Source organism: Hypanus sabinus, chromosome 19 (assembly GCF_030144855.1).
Source record: "Hypanus sabinus isolate sHypSab1 chromosome 19, sHypSab1.hap1, whole genome shotgun sequence".
Lineage (NCBI taxonomy): Eukaryota > Metazoa > Chordata > Chondrichthyes > Myliobatiformes > Dasyatidae > Hypanus > Hypanus sabinus.
Genome location: NC_082724.1, coordinates 42,433,989 through 42,458,901, shown reverse-complemented (window position 1 = coordinate 42,458,901; position 24,913 = coordinate 42,433,989). Strand labels below are relative to the sequence as shown.

At 39.4% G+C, this 24,913-nt stretch overlaps 1 protein-coding gene and 1 pseudogene across 1 annotated transcript in view; one reads left to right on the top strand and one right to left on the bottom strand.

Annotated features, from left to right (window-relative positions):
• chl1b (cell adhesion molecule L1-like b) overlaps positions 1 to 24,913 on the top strand; it is a 547,507-nt gene that overhangs the window by 25,106 nt on the left and 497,488 nt on the right. The window contains exons 5-6 of the mRNA XM_059944908.1: positions 12,478 to 12,600; positions 15,322 to 15,492. Coding sequence (XP_059800891.1) covers positions 12,478 to 12,600; positions 15,322 to 15,492 — 294 coding nt within the window. The remainder of the gene's footprint in view (positions 1 to 12,477; positions 12,601 to 15,321; positions 15,493 to 24,913) is intronic.
• On the bottom strand, positions 5,129 to 6,067 carry LOC132377895 (sin3 histone deacetylase corepressor complex component SDS3-like; annotated as a pseudogene).

Here is a 24,913-nt window from a genome sequence, read left to right as displayed (position 1 = left end):
ATTTCTGAGGAAATAGATGTGGCACGCAGCTAAGTGGATAAGATATCGGTCTGGTGATCTGAAGGTCACTAGTTCGAGCCTTAGCTGAGGCAGCGTGTTGTATCCTTGAGCAAGGCACTTAACCACACATTGCTCTATGATATTGCTCTGGTGCCAAGTTGTATGGGTTCCAATGCCCTTCCCCTGGACAACATCGGTGGCATGGGCAACTGCAGGTCTTCCATACAACCTTGCCCAGGCCTCAGTCATCATCAAAAATTGATGGACAGCCGAAGAAGAGAAGAAGATGGATTTCAGCATGATTTTTATAAATGACCTGGATGAGGAAGTGGGGGGATGGGTTAGAAAGTTTGCTGATGACACAAAGGTTGGGGGTGTTGTGGATAGTGTGGAGGGCTGTCAGAGGTTATAGCGGGACATTGATAGGATGTAAAGCTGGGCTGAGAAGTGACAAATGGAGTTCAAACCAGATGATTGTGAGGTGGTTCATTTTGGTAGGTCAAATATGAAGGCAGAATATAGTATTAATGGTAAGTCTCTTGGTAGTGTGGAGGATCAGAGGGATCTTGGGGTCTGAGTCCATAGGGCACTCAAAGCTGCTATGCAGGTTGACTCCATGGTTAAGAAGGCATGTGGTGCATTAGCCTTGCAACAATTGTAGGATTGAGTTTAGGAGCCGAGAGGTAATGTTGCAGCTATATAGGACCCTGGTCAGACCCCACTTGGAGTACTGTGCTCAGTCTGCTCTACCATTCCATCATGTCTGATTTATTATTCCTGCTCACTGAAGTAGTTTCCAAGCTTCGGATTTGCTCATTCCTGATCAATTTTTCTGGACTTGAGAATCAGAATTATCCCCATTGGATGAGAGTGTTCAGTTCAGAAAGGACCTCCATATAACATCCCTCCACTCAGGTGTGAACTACCCACTAATCAATGCAAGATAGATAACATGCATGCTAATTATCTTTTCAATATGAACATCCTGTCTGTGCTTTCTATTGCCATTGCACCCAAAATAAACATAAAATTGTCTTTATAGAAATAGAAAAATGCTCAATTGTACTTGCACTAAACTTATGAATGATTATCCCCATTTTTAAGCTGATAATAGCTAACAGAAATGTATGCCAATATTTTCCGTGGCAGGGGTTCCCAATCTTTTTTATGCCAAGAACCAATACCATTAAACAAGGGGTCTGTGGACCCCAAGTTAGGAATCCCTGCCCTATGGAGTTGCTTTTCCCATACTGAAAAGTAAAGACTGTAATGAAATACGTAGAAACACGATAGTGAGCTGTTGATTTATGCCTTGGAACCTCTCATCTTCCTCTACTTTTCATAATTAACTAGAACACAGATGAAAAGATATTCAAACTGAAGATTCTTTGTGAGCATGCATGAGGGGAATGCAAATCCAATTGGTTTTGGATTGTTACGGATTCAAGCAACAATAAATATATGAGTGAGCCAGGGGTTTGTATAACAAATAACATGTTTATTAAACACTGAAAACAAACCCCCAAAAGTAAACAAACCACTCACGTAACCGAAAATCAGCTGCTGTGTGGCAGCTTAAACAGTTCTTAAAGCAATGAAGCTTAAACAGTTCTTAAAGCGATGTTGCAAAAACAGTTCTTCAAAGTAGTATTGCAAAAGCTCAAAATGCTTACAGTCCATTTAAGGGAGAGACTTTTTAAACAATTTAAATTCTCTTTCACGTCGTCTTGCTTCGATTCACTGGCGAACTACTTTTCCCACGAAGATGGAAATGAAACGGCTTAAAGGCACTGACCTTTCCTTTACAAAACTGTTCACAATCCTTTCTGCTATTATTCACAGGGATTAACACGGGGACAGTCAACAAATTCCTTCCGAATGAGGATCAAACAAGGTCGAACCCGTTTCACTGTTGAAATCGATTTTCCTTAACTCCCGAACTCTGATCTTCACTCTCCACTGATTCTCAACTAGCAGTATTATAAAGAAACTGCTGGCAATGACCTTTTAAACTTTAGGCATTAGATAAAACTTCATCTTTCAACTAAACTGCGTCATAACATTAAATCACGCAGTGGCATGAAGTCAACATGGCAAATCCAGCCACGAACTGCCCCTCCTCACAAGGAGGGGTCCTCCTTTCATACCCTGTAAAAAAAAACTTGTCTCATGACCTCTACTGGCAGGAAAATGACGACATTCCACCATCACAAAACCATTACCTCAAGTCCAGTATAGCTTCAACAACAGTCATGTGACATGTACACGACTGTCACGTGTCACGGGTACGTAACAGGATAGACTGACATTGGATAGATGGTCCATTGAATCTGGGAAACATGCGTATGCTGATCTTTCACATATTGAGCCTGACGTTGTAAATGAGTAGGAGAGGGTCTTGGTGTATGTTATCAATTACTCTGTAGAAGCAACTAATGCTATTTGCATGTACTAATGTATCCACATTAAACAGGCATCAATCAGATATGTAGAAATCTTCCTGTAAAAATTGTATGCCACTCTTGTGGATGAATATATTGAAAGTAGAAACATACTGATTCAAATGATCTGTTTAATCAAACTGCATGAGTTGTACTTTTTTTTTGCAATTCTGAAGAAGAATAGATTCAGCTTGAAATGTTGCATTGTGCATCCAATAGGCCTCAGCAATGTCTTAGATATCAATAGACACTCCAGTAAGCCATCTGGAAGTACTCAGGGCCAAACTTTGAGATGGATTTCTGTTGATGGCACCGTGATTGGTGCCAGCAGACAACCAGGCGTCTGTTGAAGCTACAACCGAACCAATAGTGGGGGAGGTTTGTGTGTTCATGTCAGCATGTCAACGCAGCTTGGCTGTTGTGTGGTGTTCTAGTTGGCAACATAGCCCTGGTCTGCCGCAGATTGTGAGAGCTGCTGTTCTTTAACATGAATGAATTCTAGCATTGTATGAAATAACATATTGACCTGATTCAATTGTTACACATTTATGATATCCAAAAATAATATCCAAAACATTGATCCTTGATACACTTCGTCTTATTCACTTAAACTTTAAATTCTTTTTGAAGTTAATGTGATGAACTGGTGCAAAGCAATGTTATTTTGCTTATAACTGATTTCAGCACCACAGTGTGGAAAATAGATCCAAAATTATATTTCTGATTGATGTACAAAACTTAATGGATAGGTTTACCAAAGAGCAAGCATCAACATGGTGGACTGAATCACCTTCAGTGCAGTATTGTTGTCAGAAAAAGATTTTGATTGTAAGGTATATTACATGTTACTATTTTCTCAGTCAACTATTTTTTAATGCGATCACATTAAAAAGCAGTTAACTGTAAGTTTAATATATATTTGTTTTTATTATGAATTTCTGCTTTGTGTACCCTATCCCTATCCAAAGAAACAGATGGCAACTCGATTTCCCCAGATCTCTGCTGATGGTGTAATTATCTGATAAACATACTAGTGTCCTAAAATGACTTTTTCTGTCAGTGAATGGAAAGTAGCTGATCTCCAATTGCTAGTAAAAGCAATTAGCAATTCACCAAAATGAATTTGCAAATGAGAGATTAAAGCACTAAACATTTTCAGATGAAAGTGTTCAATGACTGCCAGAACTAGATGCAGGAAAACATCATTTTCCTAGAATTGGTCACAGATTATTGCAAAAATAGAAAGAAATGACAAAAAAAAACTGCCTTAATCAGACTGGGTTCTTAAGAGTTACAGGGTAGCCAGGAAGGAGCTTAACAATAGACTTTCGAGAGCTAGAAGGAAACATGAGAAACGTTGGCAAGTGGGTTTAAGGAAAGGCCCGAAGTGTTCTACACATATGTGAAGAACAGGAGGATTGCTAGAGTGAGTGTAGCACTGATTAGTTATAAAAGAGGAATGTGCCTGGAGTTAGAGGAAGTAGTGGAGGACCTTACTGAATACTTTGGCTCAGTATTCACCAATGATATGTGTTGTGTATGTGGCCTGGTTACACAACAATGCTATTAATAAAAACGCTGGAGACGGGAGCTAAGTTTCACAGTTCTTTACTCACAGAATCGGAACTCGGCACACACGTACAGATCAATATGTGTCTAATAGCGCATGCTCAATATGCGTCTAATAGCGCATGCTCAATATGCGTCTAATAGTGCATTCAACAATGTGTTACTAAAACATAAAGTAGACCCTTATTATACCGTAGGCTATATGGTACATTCCTCCCCTTTTATTTTAATAATGTATCAACTTTTTTTTTTACTGGGGCACAATGCTAAACAAATGTGTGGCCTCCGTCAGTCACGGTCAACCGTGGGTACTGCGCCTCTGGTTGCCCATGCAGTGGGACCCCCCTCTCCACGCTGACGACAGGTCCAAAGGAACGATGAGTCGGTACAGTTTGGTGCCAGCAGCATCACAGGAGTTGCCGTGCCGGTGCTGGGTACAGCAGTCAGCCGCCTTCAGGACTTCTGCTATGGATTTTTCCTCAGGGTTTACTCCCAAAGCCTTTCCCATGAGTGGGTATAGCCTCAAGGCAGCGGAGGTTTAAAATTGGAGTTTTCCCTCTCCTAGATGAGCTACCATCCCTGGTTAATGAGCCGTATCTGCCCAAAGCAACTGGTTTTAAGGTGCCAGTGATCCACTTTTGCCACTTCTCCTGTCAGTGAGAACAGCTCCACCGGGCATAAGAACTATGCCACACGTGAAGGCCAGGAGTTGGACTTGGTTGTCAGAGGCTGTTTCAGATGCACAGCGTGAAGAGCATTTGTTTAGCAGTGGGAGCGCATCCCCTCTACCAACCTTTAGCTATGACTACTTTAGGAGCCAAATATGTTTACACTTAACATATAAACACCTACAATTTGATTACTTAGTAACTTAATAATATCAAATTCTAACAAAGTAGCATAGTAATATCAAATTATAACAAGCCTTTTTTATAACTTTTGGTCTAAGACGCGTTTATAACTGAAGTCTCTGGTGGGAGGGTCTTCTCTGCCTCACGAGGTAACATCTGTCAATAAACTTGCTTGTTTTAATGCAGATTTCCATATAAAAGTCATGAAATGTTGACCTCTGAGCACAGGGAGTTAAGAAGATGTGCACCTCCAACTTGCTAAGAGTTCTAGGCAGCAGATCGCCTCCATATAATGAAGACTCCTCTGTGCAGCTCTCCTAGATATATACGCATCTTTGTGCTATCACTTATCTTCCTTACCCATATCTCATTTGTTCCAACTGAGCTAATTACTCAGCCAATCTTCATATTCTCCTTAGATTCCAAATAGATAGCCTGACCTTTATAATACCATCTCTTATCATAGTATAACTTCCCATCTTCTGTTCATGCTTCATATCTTTGTGCTGGTGATTCAGCAGGAGTGCAGGGAAGATGCTTGGGAGAATATGGAGATGCTGGTCTTTTCAGAGATTTTAGCTTATTGAGAGTTCGCAGATCTTCTATTATCTCTTCATCTGTTAACAAGTAATTTAACTGCGCAGGTGCAGGTTTTTGTTTTTTGTCTGTAATTGGAATAGGATCATTAAGTCTCCTCTTTAGTTTCCTAGTCATTATGGGCTTTACCTCCATAGGATCTCCTGTGAGTTCCATTGTTAGCCTCTAATTCTCAATCATTTTTTTCTTCTCTTCTCACTCAATCTTTTTATCTTCAAATTCCTTCACTGCTGTTTTCTTCTATTTAATATAATTCCTTTCCACTTGTTCTGTCTCCAGTTGCAGAAAAAGCCCTGCATTTTGTATTCTTTCCTCGTATTGTTGATCTAGTTCCTTCATCCTTTTCTGATACTCCTGCAAAGTACCTTCCTGTAACTGTTGTAGCTGTCTTTTGGGAGATGTCAATTTCTCCTGGTACATCTGCTCTTTTACTTACAGGTAGTCTTCATCATCTTGCTTATTGGCAATATTTGTCTTCCTTAGATCCTCTGTATCTTCATCCAAGTCTTGGCCATGGATACTGCGCTCGTCCTCATCATCGATGCTGTCCAGCTCCTCCTCATTGTTGTAATAGTCGACAATGGATGAGAGGAGAGCTGTGGACATCTTCCCCACCAAGCTGCCCTCCTTTGTTGACACATCTAGTGCCTTGATGGTATGCCAATCCAACTGGATTTTCCTGAACCATTCATGTCCCAGCAATGGTGGTCCTCCATTTTTCAGTACATCCGTACATAGAGGTTGAGATGCTGTGTTTTGTCTCTGTAGGTCATTGTCACTTTAATTTTACCTTGGGGATGCACTTTCTGTCCTGTGTAAGTCTTTAGCAGTAGTTTAGTTTGTTTCAGAAGTATGTGAGAAAACAGTCATTTGTAGTCGTATACAGCCATCAGTGTTAAAGCGAGCCTGTGTCCAACTCCATTTTCAGTTTCATGCCTGCCACTCGTGGAGTGATCCTTATTACTCTTCGATCATCTGTCTGTTCCACGCTGTGAAGTTGCAGACTAGACAATTCACTTTCGTTGGAGTCATTTTTATCAGAACTGCCTTCTTTCATTTTGTGTACATTGTTATGTTTTCCTTTCTGGAGTTTCTTGTTTCTCTGCCTTTTGCCCTTTTTCTGCTGTTTACTAGATTTGCATACTCTGCCAGTGTGGCCCTGTTTGCCACAGTTTCTGCATTCTTTGTCTTTAAACCAACAGTCCTCAGGGTCATGTGACATGTTCCCACAACAGTAACATTTCTTTCCTTCATTTCTAGTGACATTTTATTTGTAGCATATTCCAGAGATTTTTGTTGTATCTCTGAAGCACCCCTTGCTGCTGTTTCTGTTGATATTGCAATGTTCAGCTCCTTCTCTAATGTAAGGTCTTTTTCACCTAGGAACTTCTTCTGTGTGGTTTCACAGTGAAAACCACACACTAACCTGTCCCTCAATGCATCCGACAGACCAGCTCCAAATTGACAATGTTCTGATAATTAGCGCAATTCAGCACAATATTCAGAAATGCTTTCATTTTTGCTCTGATTCTGTTTCTGAAATTTAAATCTTTCAGCAATGACCAGTGGTTTGGGGTTTAAATGCTGTTGGAGAGTGTCTACTGTTTGCTTGAATGTTTTGTCAGCTGGCTTTTCAGGGGTCAACAAGCTCCGTAGCAGCCCATATGTTTTTTCTCCCATAATACTGAGTAAGACGCTGGCTTTCTTTTCATCATTAACACTGTTAGCATCACAATATAACTCCACTCTCTCAATGTAAGTTGCACAGTCTTCAATGCCACTATCAAATGCTGTAATGGTCCCTATCTTCACCATCTTTGTTATGTTAATTTAGCCCCGTTCTCCCCTTGTTTTCTTTTTGACTCGCGTGTCATTTTTGCTAGCGGCACGAGCACACTCCATCTAGATATGTGTGTCACTCATTTTTATCTCCCTTCTGGGGCAGACAGGCCCTCAGCCTCTGGGGGTCAGCGCCACCTGTGGTCTCGCCTGGACATGCTGCAGCTCCGACTGTGTCTCTTGGTCTCCGGACATTCTGAACCCCAGCTGTGCTCCCACTTCTTTTTGGACTCGCGGCCTCACTCTACCTCCTTCTCCTGCTCCTTGTCTCATTCCTTGCGCTCTTCCTCCGAGTGTCATTACCGATTAAAACACGGTGTTCCGATAAGATGTAGGTTCATTAACCTTGTCGCCAGTTTGTTGTGTATGTGGCCTGGTTACACAACAATGCTATGAATAAAAACACTGGAGACGGGAGCTAAGTTTCATGGTTCCTTACTCACAGAATCCGAACTCGGCATACATGTACAGATCAATATGCAGCTAATAGCGCATTCAACTACGTGTTACTAAAACATAAAGTAGTCCCTTATTATACTGTAGGCTATATGGTACAATATGGTTCTTGAATGTGAGGACAGGGTAGAAAAAGTTGATATGCTGGAACTTGTTAAGGTTAAGAAAGAACTTTTGAAAATAATTAGAAAAAGGTAAGTCCTTGGCATGTATAGGATATGCCCCAGATAAATTGAAGAAGTGAGAGAGGAGCTTGTTGCACCTCTGGCAATGATCTTTGCATCATCACTGGCCACAGGAGTAGGGCCAGAAAATTGGAGGGTGGCAAATGTTATTTTTTGGTTCAAGAAAGTTAACAGCGATAACTCTGGGAATTATAGATCAGTGAACCTTAATTCAGTGGTGGGAAGACTATTGGAGAGAATTCTTAGAGACAGGATTTTTGATCATTCAGAGAAGCATAGTCTGATTAAGGAGAGTCATTATGGATTTGTGAGGTGTAGGTCATTACACACGAGCCTGACTGAATTCTTTCAAGAAGTGACAAAACATATAGATGAAGACAGAGCGGCGGATGTGGTGTATGTTGATTTTAGCAGGAAATTTAACAAGGTTCTCCAATTGTGGGTTTATTCAGAAAAACCAGGAGGTATGGGATCTAGGGAAACTTGGCTGTGTGGATTCAGAATTGGCTTATGCCTGTGTTGGTTGTAAGTTTCATTGAGATGGTCTTCATTCATCTATCTCCTCATCCCACCCCAAAGCAAATAGAGACATTTCCTCACATGGGTAATGTGATCCATTTGCTCTTCAGGCCCCTTTCTCTAAACCTGGGACATTCACCTTACCTCTGAGCTCACAGTACATAGAACTAATCAGCATTTTCTTCCAGCTGGAAGAATGTTGGTAATCTTACTTACTGCTCCCTTCAGTGACTGGCTAATGAGTTTTCATCTGCCTATCTAAAGCACATAAACTGCAAGAAATGTAGTAATTATTTTTCAGTAATATCTGCTCTTTCTGATGTTATGTGGCATAAGTATTATCACTGGATTGATTAAGAACAAGAAATACAGTTGTGATCAGTATATCAGCATAAAATGTATTTGTTCCTATCAAGTTTCAGACTAAAGAAAGCACACACTTTTCCATGGGAGCTAATTTTTCAATATCGTGACACATTGAAATTTTCTGTAAGTTTCAGGACTTTATTTATAACTGGGATTCTGGGATGACAAATTTTGACTTTATAATATTGAATTAATCTTCATTTGTTTATTAAGTTGAGGAACACTAGTGGACAATTAAGTGCTTTGGGGAGGAATAAACAGTCAACATTTCAGGCCATGGCACTTTATCAGGACTGGAAAGAAAGGGGGTTGAAGCCACAATAAGAAGGTGGGAGGAGAGGAAGGAGTACAAGCTGGTAGGTGAAATGTGAAAGTAGGCGAATGGGAGGTGGGTGGGTGCAGAAGGGGATATGAAGTAAGACGCTGGGAGGTGACAGGTTGAAGGGCTGATGAAGAAGGAATCTGATAGGACAGGAGAGTGGACCATAAAGGAATGGATGAGGTGCATCAATGGCAAAGGGAGGGGAAGCAGTGGGAGGGGAACCAGAATGGGAAATGAAACAAAAAAGAGAGAAGGGGGAGAGGAAGAGAAATGACCAGAAATCAATGTGCATGCAAATAGGTTGGAGGCTACCCAGACAGAGTATGAGCTGTTACTCCTCCACCCTCGTTGTGGCAGTCGAAGAGGTCATGGACTGACCTGGCAGAATGGAAAGTGTAATTGAAATGGCTGGCTACTGGGAACTCCTATTATTGATGGCAGATGGAATGAAAGTGCTTGACAAAGTGGTTCCCAAATCTACAGCATGTTGGGTCTCACCAACGTAGAGGAACATCCGGGAACATCGGATATAGTAAATGACCCTGACTGACTTACAGTGTCGCCTTACAGCACTTTCTGTGTATTGCTCAAGATTTCCAGCATCTGAAGAATCTCTTGTGTTTAAAATTAGATGCTTTTACATTTCTGTTTGACAGTAACAACATTGAGTATTTTATGTTAGCAGGAGAAATTAATCTTTTTCCACCTCCCAAAGAATTTTATTCTAACTTGACTTGCATGACACCAAGATAATTTTCTTCCATTTCCACATCATCTATCCTTGTGATTTCTAAGTGTGAATTAGGCAGAACTATGGCAGATTATGGCAAATCATATCTAATTGTCTTATACCCACTGGGAAATGGATGAAAATTTCTATGAACAATTTCTCAGAGACCTCTGTAATAAAAAAAAAAGTAACATGTTTGGCCAGGATTTAACAAGTAACAAAACTAACAGTGTTGAGTTTAAATGCACAGCTACTGAAATTCTAATTCTTTTAAGTAGTCCAATATTCCCTTGCAGTGCAAAACACAGGCTCAAAATTAGATGGATATATAGATAGATATATTGTTGATCTCAAAGGAAATTACAGTGTCACAGTAGCATTACAGGTGCACAGATATACAAATGTACAAATATTAAAAAAGAAGTAAAAAAGAATAAAAAGTAAGTTACTTCAAACAGTCTAACCAGAGGGGTGGGGTATCATCACTTCCCTGGCTATTATAGAGCCTAATGGCCAAGGGTAAGAATGACCTCATATACCACTCTTTGGAGCAGCACAGTTGTCTTAGTCTATGACTAAAAGTGCTCCTTCGTTCAGCCAAGATGGCATGCAGAGGGTGAGAAACATTGTCCGCAATTACCAGGATTTTCCATAGGGCCCTTTGTTCTACTTCAGCCTTCAGTGTGTGCAGCTTGACTTCTGTAACAGAGACAGCCTTTTTAATCAGCACTTTGGAACTGGTGAAATTGGTATCCCTTTTGGCAACAATACTGTTGGAAAAATATAGTACAGAATGATGACTTGATTTTGTAGTGGCTTATATTCTCCAGAATGGACTGGCTCCCCTTCTCCCCTTACCCCGCAATACCCACAGTGCTGTCATGAAACTATGACACTACGGCATTTCGATAGTATGCTTTACATATGAAGAGATTGGTTTCACTATGGCTTGGAATTTTGCAGGACATTGTCTATTTGTTAGCCAGGACAACCGTTGTCTTTCCTGTGATTGAATAATAATGGCAATATCCATCAGAAAATACATTTGGGTTTTTATTCAATCTGAAATTTAAACCCACCAGTTATGAGGCTTAGAATCAGTTGGGTTGCTAAAATACAAAAAATCATTCCGAACTTCAACTTGCCCACCTGAGGGCCGAGCAGAGGTGGAACAAAGAGTGAGCAACTTGCCTATTCTCAGGTACTGTAATATTATGATAGGTTTTGCTTCCTTTACTGGGATACTTCTATAGATTGTAGGTTTTCCTAAAGTCTATTTGTGGTCCACAGCTCAAGGACTCTAAATCAAAGAGCCAGTAAATAGCTTTACAGAATTATTTGCATGTCATGAGGAATTGCATTGTATTATTTTGGTGACTCAAGGTTGACAGCCTCTCTGTCTTCCCTTGAATCTGAGTCTACTAATAAGGACATCCCAAAATGGGATCCCCACCCCATGACCCATCTGAAGGGGTTCAGATACTTCTCCACATTTCTACCAGCGGCAGAAGGCTCCTTAGCTAAGGCTGCAGGTAACAACGGGATCTCTTCTGTTTGTCAAGAAGCCATTGCTGACAGCATAACGTAGAGCCTGCTTTTAAAATAAAATAACGTACAGCATTAAAACTCAGTGAATTCAGGAAAATCCAAACCTGCTTCCCTTTCTCATTTCCTCCTCCTCACCTCTTTCCCTGCCTCCTTACTTTCCTCTTTTACTGTTGTCAGAATCCTTAACAAGCAAGTTTTGGTGCAATATATCAGCTGAAGTAAAAAAAAACGCTGTTATCACAACAATGCTCTAAGTACTGACATAATCTACACTGTATGATTCAGGAGCACTATACAAATGCAAGTTGTTTGCTGTATTGTGGCAATTTGCATAAGAATAAATTCCTTTGTATTTCCCTGGTTTCTGCCTATGTGGAGTTTGTAGGATTAAAAATAGATTGATTTTACCAGTAGTGAATAAAGAGACTACAAAAAAATCATGAAAGCTTTGTTTCAATGGATTTCATTAACATTGAACCTGCAGCTGTCATTTACTTTTTTTAAGATCCTGTGGTTTGAAGAGGATTTCTTTAAAAGAAGATTATGCATAAAGCAATAGTCAATTTGAAAATCTAAGTTTAATTACTCCTTTTTTCTGCAAATTGTTCCGAACAGTTTTCTAATATACAATGTCGCTTTTAGGATGGTAAATTACTGAACATTTCAAAATGGGTAATTAGCCAAGATGTTCTGTGCTTTTCATTTTTAGCTTTTTAATTATGGTGCACAGTAATTACAAAGAACAAGAAACTGTTGGGCATCAGTCATTTCCATTGTGACGTCAAACTCTGCTTGAAATAAAAAATATGTTTGGAGGCAGTTAGCTATAACTTTCATGTGTAGAAGAGCGAATGAAAAATTTGGAACAGTTAGCTATTGATATGCATTCAGCTGCATGTCTTGATTTTTCTCATTACTTCTATTTTGTAGCTTCCTGCTGAGTTTCTTGTCTGGTTTCTGCTCTTATCCCTTATTTCATATTTGATGTTTGCATTTTTCATTACTGATTGAAATAATATTGAATAACAACGGAATCATAATTTTGTTTTTTCAGCTATCCCCAGATTCCCAAAGGAGAGTATGAAACCTATTGAGGTAGAGGAAGGGGAGCCTGTGGTGTTACCATGTAACCCTCCCAGTGGGCCGCCTCCATTAAGTATTTATTGGATGACCAGCAGTAAGTACTATCTTTCATTCCTATAACATATTCTAGCCAGCCCTTCAACTAAATTGTAAAATTTCACTTGCATGCCATCTTGCAATTGCATTTCTTTAGATTGTTGGCCTAATGGAGATTTTCCACATTGTGAAATTTTCACAACTGTCAGGAATAAAATAAAATTGTAACATATAGAAAGGAAAGGTCAGAAGTCTAATTGGTTTTCATTTCACCATCATTCTGCAATAAATGAAATAAAATGTGTCATTATACAATTACATACACTTATGAAGTGGATAAAATATTCCAATGTAGGCATAGGGTAAAGTCAGGTTATTAATTTGAAATAAATCATGAGGACACAATGGAAGTTAATGTGATTTGAAGGTAAAATGAAGGAGTCATGAATATATGGCAATACTTATCCAGCAGTTCTCATCCTAACATCTTATGCTTCATGTGGGTAGCTGCCTCACTCAGTAAAATGTGAATGAACTGCTGTTATTTTTTTTACCGTGAATGCTGACAGGCTCAGGTTGAATGCTCGCAAAGCTCCTGAAATTGTAGCTGAGATTTTATCAGCAGTACACCATCTTTGGATAAGGATAAACATGTTAACTTTTTCTTCTATATAATGCCAATTAAATATTTTTAAGCAACTCCACAAAATGCTGGAGGAACTTAGCAGGCCAGGCAGCATCTATGAAAAGAGTACAGTCGATGTTTCAGGCCTGCTGAGTTCCTACAGGATTTTGTGCACGTGGCTTGCATTTCCAGTATCTTCAGATTTTTTATTTGTTAATATTTTTAATCTTTGAACGTATTCTTATTCAATGTTAATTTCATTTAATTATTTATGCTTTCCTTTCCAATATCCTTCGATGATTCTGAGTATCTATGAATGTCAGGAGCAGTCTCAGTTTGATAGCTTGACAATTAGCTTTTGTTCCTCTTAGCCCCCACAAGACAACATTACACAGCACAAAATTCTGCTGTGGTGAGAGTCCTTACCATGTTGGGTGGGGAGTGAATTCACAACAGGTCACACTGAGAGACGTCAACAGCAAGTGTGTGCAGCCTGTCAGAACATTAAGTCCCAAGATGCACACAAACGTTTTGAAGGCTTAAAAGTAATTACGTTCACAATTTAAAAGCTTCTACTGATTTCAAGCAAAGATAGCTCTTCAAACAGCATCAGTTATATGCGTGCACTTTGTAATATAGTATGGTATCTACCTTACTGATGAGATTCTCAAACCAACTGACTGCAATTAGGAAAGGAATTTCCTCAATGTTATTTCCTTCTTCAAAAAAATTGATTATTTACTGTTTCTGTGTTCCTGCCCACTGCAAATATAAAACAAATGATTTTAATATCAAAATTCCTATTGGAACTGTACTGACAAAATCCATTTGATTGTCTTGCATGGTTATCTGCATTGATGAGGTAGTAAGTATGCCAAAAGATTGAGGGAATTTGAATATTTTGCCTTATTGCTTCCTTTCTTGAAATTTCTAAATAAACAATCTATTAAATTGACTTTGCTAGATTGATGAGAATAAAGGCATTAAGAAAGATAAAAGATAGATGTTATGAATCACTAAGTTCAAGAGTTCAAAGAACATTTATTATCAAAGTATATATAAAATATACAACCTTAAGATTCATTTGCTCACAGGAAGCCACAATGCAAGAAACCCAAAAAAACCCAATTTTAAAAAAGACCAACACCTAATGTGCAGAGAGAGAGAGGAAAAACTAAATAAATCATGCAAGCAATAAAAGCAAACAACAGCATTCATAACCTAATTGAGTCCGTAGACCCAGAGCCCGGAGCAGCCAGACTGGCCCCAAGATCTTAGTCTCAGTTCATCACACATTAGGGCAAATCACCACAAAGCTTACATATACCAACCAGTGCAGCCTTACAGCCTCAGTGCCGTGGGGAAAGGAATAAACGTTGCAGAAATGCGAAGGAAATCAGGCCGATCTTCACCTCCAGTCCCAACAACCTGCCTTATTGGTCTCTCAGGGCTGGCATTTAAATCATCTAAACACCAGATTGTTCTCTGCATTAGGACCTGTGCCCCAATGCAGTGATACGGTCTGGGTCTGTACTTCGACGTCATACTCAACCTTTCCAAATTGACTCAATGCTTAGATCGATCCAACCTCACTCCCGGTTTAAGTGGACGGGTTCCGAAACTGCTCTGCACCTTCTCATCGCTGATTCACTCACTTCATCTCAACCATGCCTCGACCTCGCTCTGGCCACTCCTCCTCGAATATGCCACGCTCCGACTTTGTGTCGCACCTGCACAGCTCAACCCTAGAGTCAGCCTCAGCTTTCCTTCTTCCTTGTTTGCAGTGATAGTTTGCTGCAATTTACCACAGAACATGTCTTCTTCATAAAGTATTTAGTTGTATTTTTTGCCTTTTGAACCACCAGTAAGGTATCGCCCAACTTCAGTAGCGCCATTAATGAGAAGACCATTAATTGTATTGACATTATGGATGCTATTATTTATGCAGTCATTTTAATCAATCTAAAATTATAAATCATGACAGATGTTGGGAATATGACATAAAAACATGAAATTGTGGAAATATTTAGCAGATCAGGTAGCAGCTATGGAATGTGGAGCAGGGTTAATCTCCAGTAGTTGGTAAGGTTCAGTTAGTAAAACAATATATTCTATAAAAATTATGTCGTAATAAAAGCGTATTGTATTTTTCAGAGATTCGACGTATCCAGCAGGACATCAGAGCTTCCCAAGGACTCAATGGAGACCTTTACTTTTCAAATGTGCAGTCAAGTGATAGTCGAGATGATTACATTTGTTTTGCCCATTTTTCCAGAACAAGAACAATTGCCCAGAAAGAGCCCATCAGCCTGATTGTTAAATCTTGTAAGTTCTAATTCTTGTAACTGAACAAAAATAAGTAAGATCTCAATGTACTATGTGTTATTATGACAAACTGAATAGCATGAAACAAGATTCAAGTGAATGTTGGTAGCTGGGTCAACTTGGTGGAATAAAGATGGAGGACGTTATTATACAGTAACAGAAATTTGTCCTTACAGAATTCAGAAATCACTAAAATATCTGGCATACACAATAATGAATTGCTATTATAAATAAATAAATAAATAAATAAATGCCAGATGAAGAAGCTTTGCATTATGGAAAATAGAGGTACGGAGATATGGACCATTTCCTTGGAACACAATTTCCACCCCCCACTCCCCCCATCCCATGGGGGTTGCCTGTTTGTAATTCCTATTAACTTGTGGGTTTCTCTTTTTGTTGCTGACATCTGGTTGAATGGTTAAAGTATCTTTCTTGAATGCATTACTTTTTTTCCATCTGGCCCCTTCGTCATGAATCAACAGTTATATTCAACCCCTTCCTTCTCACTGACCAGCATTATGAAAAGGATTTACTCTTAGTTGGTCACATTGGAATTTCTGGAATGCATTTTGTTTAATGAAAATCATTTCTTTCAGCTGGAATGAACTTTTGCCAGGTAAAGATAAAATTTTAATAGAAATAATTTTTAAATTCAACTAGACTTTGACTGCAAATGCCTACTTCAGCAAATACTTCCAAACTGTATATACCAAACATAAGAGAAAGAAAGAGAAGATGTGGAAAATGTTCCTGACATTATAGCCCCAGTATCAATCTACTTTATAATTAGAATCCAGAACATATTGAACAAAACCTTAGGCTTAACAACTTTAGTTATTTCTCTTCACATACTGAAGATCTTGTCCAATTGTGACTGAGTTCAGGGAATTAGTTGTTTCAGTTTAATTCCTTTTAGAATATGAAAGTTATCTCTTTCATCTAAGTAATGCCTCAGTAGGATGCCTGTAAGTGAAGAATGGCTCATTATAGTGTTTCTCTTGGATTTTCTATGTTCTGTCAATTTTATTCACCATTAAACCTTTTGATTTTGGGATAGATATGTGTAGTTTTAGCTTTATGTCATTAGCTCCTCTTGTAGCTGATTTCACATGTATAGAATCAATTGTGGCTAACCTGGCTACAATTCCATGACACGTCTTGATGAATCTGATAAAAATGTATTTTTGAAGTTCTTATGAATGCTCTGTTTTCTCTTGCCTTTTATGAAACAATGGGTCATTCACCTAACAAAGTACTTCTAACCTTTGTTACTCGCAGCTGTATTCAACAGACTCTCCCGGTTCATAGAGTCAAAGTGTTGTAGAATCATACAGCATAGGAACAGGCCCTCTGTGTTCTCCAGAAGCTAGTTCCATTTGCCCACACTGGGCCCCCAGCCCTCCAAGTATCCCCTGTCTGCATACATGTCTATGTTATCACTGTGCCACCTTCAACCTCTGTTTCTGGCAGTTCATTTTGAATATGCACTACCTTTAGCACAAAGACGCTACTCATAATGTCCTTTTTATTCCCTTGCCTCAGTCTCCTACATTGAAGTCTTAGATAATGCAATCTCTTTTTTCAACTCAAGCCCCCAAATCGAGAAAGCATCCTGGTAAATATTCTGTACTTCAGTATACTCCTACATTTCTTTGAGTCATCAAGAGATTTATTAGTTCTCAATTGCTTATGTGCCATGTATGTTGCCTTCATTTTCTTAAATAGAGCCAAAATATATCTTGTCAACCAGGGTTCCTGAAACCCACCAGCCTTGAACTTCACCCAGACACAGAAGTTCCTAGCCTTCTTTATGCCATGGACCAATACCATTAAACAAGGGGTCCGTGGACCCCAGTTTTGGAACTCCTGCCCTAACAGGAATATGCAGATGCTGAACTCTTAACATCACACTTTTTAAAGGCCTCCCACTTGGCAGGCACTTCCTTCGCTGCAACAATCTCATCTAATCAACCACCGCAAGATCTCACCTGATAGCTCTAAAACTTGCTCTGCCCTGTTCTGCACCTGGCTATAGTTCCTCCATTACTATTTTCAAACTAATAGACTTCTTGTTACTGGACCCAAAGTAATCACCACTTTGCCACTTGTCCTACTTCATTTCTCAGAGGAGGTACGGTGTTTCATCCCCTCTAGTTGTTTCCTCTATTTATTAATCAAGGAAACTTTCTTGAACCCATTTCACAATTTCCATGCCTATAACACTATGGGTGACTCAGTTAATATTACAGAAGTTAAAATCTCCTACTAATAATACCCTATTGTATTTACAATGGGCTGCAATCTCTCCCCTGCTGACCATTGAGAGGTCTACAATATAATGCAATCCTATCTGAGTGACCATCCCCTTCTTGTCTCTAAGTTCCATCTATGTGGCCTCACTGAAATTTCCACAAGATTATCCTCTGTAAGGATATTATAAGTGTTTTCTTTCATCAAGGAGGCAACTCCCTCTCCTCTCTTACCTGCATCTCTAGCACACCTGTAGGATCTGTATCTTGGAACACAAAGCTGCTAGTCTCCCCCTTCCCTCATCCATCTTTCTGTTATTACTATATCCAGTCCTCATAACCAACCCCAGCTCTGAATTCACTAACCTTCCCTGTCAAGCCTCTTACAATTAAATAAATGCAGTTTAAACCAATGCTTTCCTCTCCATTCCCAGTTCCAAAGAAAACAATCCAACCATTATGATAAAACTTTCTCTAACGTCCTGCTTCAGCTTGGCCAATAATTTTTATATCCTGTCCAGAATACAAGAGAGTTCTGCCAATTGTTAACAATGCCTAAGTACATCCAAAAATGATTTGCACTTATACTTGAGCATGCAATGTCAACCAGAATATTTTCCCATCACAATAATACATGTGGAATATTACATCATTCAATATTAAAGTTGAGAGTTATTTTCTACTGGTATCAGCATCTGATGCACTTTGCTCTTTTATACTTCATTACTTCCCCAAGATGTTAAGATGGGAATATCCACCCGAGTTGTCTGTTAATCTTTTCCTGCATTTTTTCATGGAGATAAATGTAAAACAACAGAACCAGAATCAGATTTATCACATCACTGACAGAGATGACATGGAATTCATTGTATTGTAGTGGAGTCCAATTCAGAGACATAAAATTACTGTAAATTGCAAAAACATTAATGCAAAAAGAAAGAAATAATGAGGTAGATGGGTCCACCACTTCTGCTGGCAGGTTATTCCATTGAGTGAAGGTGTTTGCTCTCATACTCCCCTTAAACATGTCACCTTTCACCCTTAACACATGATGTTTAGTTCTACTCTCACCCAATCTCAATGGAAAAAGCCTGCTTGCATTTAGCTCATCTATGCCCCTCATAATTTTGTATACCTCTATCAAATCATCCTGATTCTTCCAAACTCTAGGGAATAAAGTCCTAACCTATTCAAATTTCCCCTATAACTCTGGTATTCAAGATCTGGCAACACATTTTTAAATTTTCTCTACACTCTTTCAATTTTATTGATACCTTTCCTGTAGGTAAGTGCCCAACCAATACACCTGTTTAGGTCTGACCAATGTCCTATACAACTCCAAGATAATATCCTAACCCCTGTACTCATTACTTGGATTTATGAAGGCCAATGTGCCAAAAACTTTCTCTATTACCCTAGGTTTACATGTGACACCACTGTCAAGGAATAATGGATCTGTATTCCCAGATTCCTCTGTTCTATCGCACTCCTCAATGTCCTACTGCTCACTGCGTAAATGCTACCCTAGTTTGTCCTCCCAAAGTGCAACACCTCACACTTGACTGTATTTACTTCCATCTACCATTTTCCCAGCTAGTCCTAATCCCTTCACAATCTTTGATTATTTTTGTTACTGTGTACTAGATTCCTAATTTTGTTGTCATCCACAAATTTGCTGATCCAGATTGTTTTCTTATCACTCAGATCTTTTTTAAATAGACGACAAACAGCAATGGACCCAACACTGATCCCTGCAGCACTTCTCCATTCACAGGCCTCCAGTCAAAAATGTAACTATCTACTACCACTCTCTGGCTTCAAAGCCAATGTCTAATCCAATTTTAATATCTCATCTTGAACACCAAGTGACTGAAACTTCTTGATGAAGCTGCCACGCAGGACCTTGTCAAAGGCCTTTGCTGAAGTCCATGTTGGCAATATCCACTGCCTTGACTTCATCAACTTTCCTGGTAACTTCCTTGAATAACTCTATACAATTGGTCAGACATAATTTACCATTCACAAAATCATGTTAACTATCTTTAATTAGTCGAATCATTCCAAATATTAATATATCTGATTCCCTAAAATACCTTCTAATAACTTAGCAACCACTGGTGTCAGGCTCACTGCCCTATAACTTTCTGTCTTATTCTTAAGCTGTCTTAAACAAAGGAACAACATTAGCTATCTTGCATCTCACTCGTGGCTAAGGATGTCTTAAATATCTTTACTAGAAGCTCCATGATTTCTGCACTAACATCCCAAAGGGTCTGAGGGAACACACTGTCAGCCTTTGGGGATTTACCTCATTGCCTCATGTCATTTGCCTCAAAACAGCAAACACCTCCTCCCCAGTAATCTGTGTAAAGTCCATGACATCACTGATTTTTAGATTACTTCTATCAACTCTGTGTGCTTCTCTGACAAGTAAATACAGATGCAAAAATTTTGTTTAAGACCCCCCTCTCCCATCTTTTTGGCTCCATGCATAGATGACCATTCTGATCTTTCAGAGGACAAATTTTGTCCCCTGTAATCCTTTTGCTCTGAATATATCCGTTGAAGCTCATGGGATTCTCCTTCACTTTGTCTGCTCGTGTAAATCCATGAATTATTTTAGGCCTCATGATTTCCTTCTTAAGTGTTCCCTTGCATTTCTTATACTCCTCAAGTAGCTAATTTGCTCCTACCTGCCTACACCTACTTTGCACCTCCCTTTTCTTAACCAGTGCCTCAATATCTCTTGAAAACCGAGGTTTCCTAAATTTGTCTTTTATTCTGACAGGAACATACAAACCCTCAAAATTTCACTTTTGAAGGCCTCCCACTTACCAAGTACATCTTTGCCAGAAAACAACCTCTCCTAGTACACACTTTTCAGATCCTTTCTGATACCATCAAAATTGGCCTTTCTTAAATATAGAATCTCAACCCAAGGACCAGATCTATCCTTCTCCATAATTGTGATTAATACATGCAAAGTGTTCCCCTCCACAAACTTCTGTCACCTGCCCAGTCTCATTCTCCAATAGGAGGTCTAGTATTGCACACTATCTGGTTAGAACCTCTATATACAGATTAAGGAAACTTTCCGAAGCACATTTGATAAACTCTGTTGCATCCAGCCCTTTTACTGAATGGGAGTCCCAGTCAATATTTGGGAAGTTAAAGTCACCTACTAACACTGTCTTATATTTCTTGCAACAGTCTGTGATCTCTCTATAGATTTGCTCCTCTAAATCCCATGGACTGTTGGGCAGTCTCTAATGTGGTCATAGCTTTCTTCTTCATCAGTTCCACTCGTATATTCTCAGTAGCTGAGCTTCCCAATCTGTCCTGTTTGAGCAATGCCTCACTAATAACTACAATGTCATAATTCCACATATTGATCCATTCCCTAAGCTCTTCTGCCTTCCCTACGAAGTTCCTTTCATAGAAATATACACACCTCGGAACATTAGAGCCACCATGCTGAACCTTTTGATTGCTGACTTTGTATGTAGGTTTAACAACATCTTTCTCCACAAACCACTTCACTATCTGCTCTGGCATTTTGTTTCCCCCTGCAACTCTTGTTTATATAAGAACATAAGAGATAGGAGCAGGAGTAGGCCATCCGGCTCATCAAGCCTGCCCCACCATTCAATAAGATCATGGCTGATCTGTCTGTAAACTCAGCTCCATCTACCTGCCTTTTCCCCATAATCCTTATTTCCCTTAATATGTAAAAACCTAACTAACTGTTTCTTAAATATATTTAGTGAGGAAGCCTCAACTGCTTCCCTGGGCAGAGAATTCCACAGATTCACCAGTCTCTGGGAAAAACTGTTTCTCCTCATCTCCATCCTAAATCTTCTCCCCTGAATCTTGAGGCAATGTCCCCTAGTTCTAGTCTCACCTACCAATGGAAACAACTTTCCTACTTCTATCTTATCTATCCCTTTCAAAATGTTGTATGTTTCTGTAAGATCCCCTCTCGTTCTTCTGAACTCCAGAGAGTATAGTCCCAGGTGACTCAATTTCTCCTTATCGGTTAACCCCTTCATCCCTGGAATCAACCCGATGAACCTCCTCTGCACTGCTTCCAAAGCCAGTATATCCTTCCTCAGGTATAGAGACCAGAACTGCACACAGTACTCCAGGTGCAGCCTCACCAGTACCCTGTATATTTGCAGCATGATCTCCCTGCTTTTGAATTCAATCCCTCTAGCGATGAAGGCCAATATTCCGTTTGCCTTCTTAATAACCTGTTGTACCTGCATGCCAACATTTTGCTATTCATGCAGAAGCACTCCTAAGTCTCTCTGCACAACAGCATGCTGCATTCTTTCACCATTTAAATAATAATCTGCTCTTCTATTATTCCTTCTAAAGTGGATGATCTCTCATTTACCAACGTTGTATTCCATCTGCCAGTCCTTGGCCCACTCACTTAACCTATCTATATCCCTCTGCAGACTCTCCACATCCTCTGTACAATTTGCTTTTCCACTCAGTTTAGTGTTTACCCTCCTCCCCTCTACAGCACTAACAAACCATCCTGCGAGGATATTATTTCCTCACCAGTACAGCTGCAAAGCATCCCTTCTGTACAGACCCCATCATCCCTGGAAGAGAGCCCAATGATCCAAAAATCTGAAGCCCTCCCTCCTTCACCATCTCCTTGGCACTCTAACACTGGCCCACACACACAATGGCCACTCTGATTAAACTTGACTTCTTTGTATTGGTCCTTTCCAAGTTTCTATCTGAGCACAATCCAATGTCGCCAAGGGAACTGTGGCACAGAATGTTCCAATTACCCCTTCTTACCTCTTTTAAAATCTCTCTCCCGCTGCGCAATCTAACATCTCCAAAGGAGCTGTGATGTGCAGAATTGAAGGCTATCTTCATGGCAGTAGCTATAAAATGACTGGATTGTTGTTAAAATCCTATTCAGTTCATTCATATTCTTCAAGGAAGGAAATTTGCCAGTCTTAACCAAACTGGCCAACATGGATTCCACACCTATCAATATGGCTACCTACTTACTTCTGGAGTAGTTGAAGGTGAACAGTACATTGATATTGCTATGATCATCATCCTCCTGTGAACAAAAAATAAAAAGAACACAATTCTTTTTACTCTGTCTTCAATATAGTACAGCAAATTTTCACTAAACAATAGCTTTGGCACAAATAACTCCAAGTTCAATCATTTTTGAATCTGCTTCAAGTATTTGGTTGAGCTTTCTCTTCTTAGATTCACCGTATCAGCTCACAATTGTACAATAGCTGATGGTGCAGAAAAGAGAGGTTGTAAGGTTAGTTGCTGCAGGGATTTGCAGAAGCATTGAGCCTGGGTTCTAACTCGGTGCCACAGTAATTGTCTGTGTGAGGGAGTTATGATGTGAGAGGAATATGGATGTTCAGTTGGGCTTTAGGGCAATCGATTTGTAAACATGGGATATTTAGAGCTACAGCATGGTAAAAGACTCTCAGGCCAAATGAGCCCATGTTGTCTAATTATACCCATGTGACCAATTAACAAATTAACCCATATATTTTTAGAATGTGAGAGGAAACCGGAGCACCTGCAACAACCCCACATGGTGACAAAGAGAGGATGCAAGCACCATAAAGACAGCAACAGAATTGAACCCAGGTCTTTGGTACTGTGATAGGTTTAGTGCAAGTGCTATGCTACCATGCTGCACTAAATCTCAGATTATCTGGAGAATCTGTTGGGCTTCAACCCAGCAACTGAATTATTATTAACCCGTGGGTTGAAATATACATCAGTAATAGACTAAGAATGGCCTGTGTAAATGCAGGAAGTTTTAAGAATAAAATAAATTAGATAAAATTATATTCAAGTGTGTATAAGTATGATATAATAGCAAAAAGTGAAACCTGACTGACAAAGGATGGTGATGAATACAGAATTAAAGGATATACTTTATTTAGGGAAGATAGGCAAGATTGTAAAGGTGGAGGAGTAGCCATATACATAAGAGAATTTAAATGTGAGGCTGCTTATGATAGGAGAGTAATCAAAGCTTAGTGAAGATATCTGGGTGAGAATATTGGGTGTAAAAGACTAATATTGGGTCTATGTTATAAACTCCCTAATGCTGACAGTGATTTTAATAAACAATCAAAATATTAAAAAATGAAGTTCTGAGGGTGATGTCAATGTTATGGGAGAATTTAATTTCCCAAATATTGATCCCAGAGACTGATGGATTACAGTAAATTGAATTCATTGAGTTATTGAATGATTGTTGTTTGACCCAGTATGTAAATGCACCAACAAGAGGGGAGGGCTGTCTAGATTTGATATTCTGTAAAAATCAGAATAGAATTTTGAGTACGGAAGTGGTTGAGCCTTTTGGAACAAGTGATCATTACATCGTTAGTCTCAAAGTTTTTTGGGAGAGTATTGCCATAAAAATCCAAAGCCATTAAATTGAATTTCAGAAAGTCAAAGTTTGTGCAGATGTGGTAAAGACTTAAGAAGGTAAACTGGAAGGAACTTCTTGACAGTAAGTCAGTTGAGGAACAATGGGGTCAATTTAAAGAGGCAATACACACAGTGCAGGAGATGTTCAAACCCACATTCAGGAGAAGCAATAACTATAATAGATCAACTACATGGATTAATAAAGATATATATATATAAAAATTATTGAAGAAAGGACAGCTATATAAATGATATACAAAAAAAAAGTAATACTGCTAACTGCAAACACGAGGAAATCTGCAGATACTGGAAATTCAAGCGACACACACAAAATGCTGGTGGAACAAAGGTCAGGCAGCACCTATAGGGAGAAGCACTGTCGACGTTTCGGGCCGAGACCCTTCGTCAGGTCTCAGCTCGAAACGTCAACAGCGCTTCTTCCTATAGATGCTGCCTGGCCTACTGCGTTCCACCAGCATTTTGTGTGTGTTGCAATATTGTTAACTGTTGGGCATATGAAAATATACTTCCCACGCTTCAGGCCCCTGACACCTGGAACTTCCACTACATTGCTAATGTCTTCCACAGTGAAAGAGGTATACATGAGAGCTATCGTCAAGAGGCAAATTCAGATTGCAAAAAAAGCAGTTTGAGATTGCTGATAATGCTAAGATTAACTCCCAAGAGATTTAATACTTTAGTAGTCAAGGAAAAGTCAGGGAGGG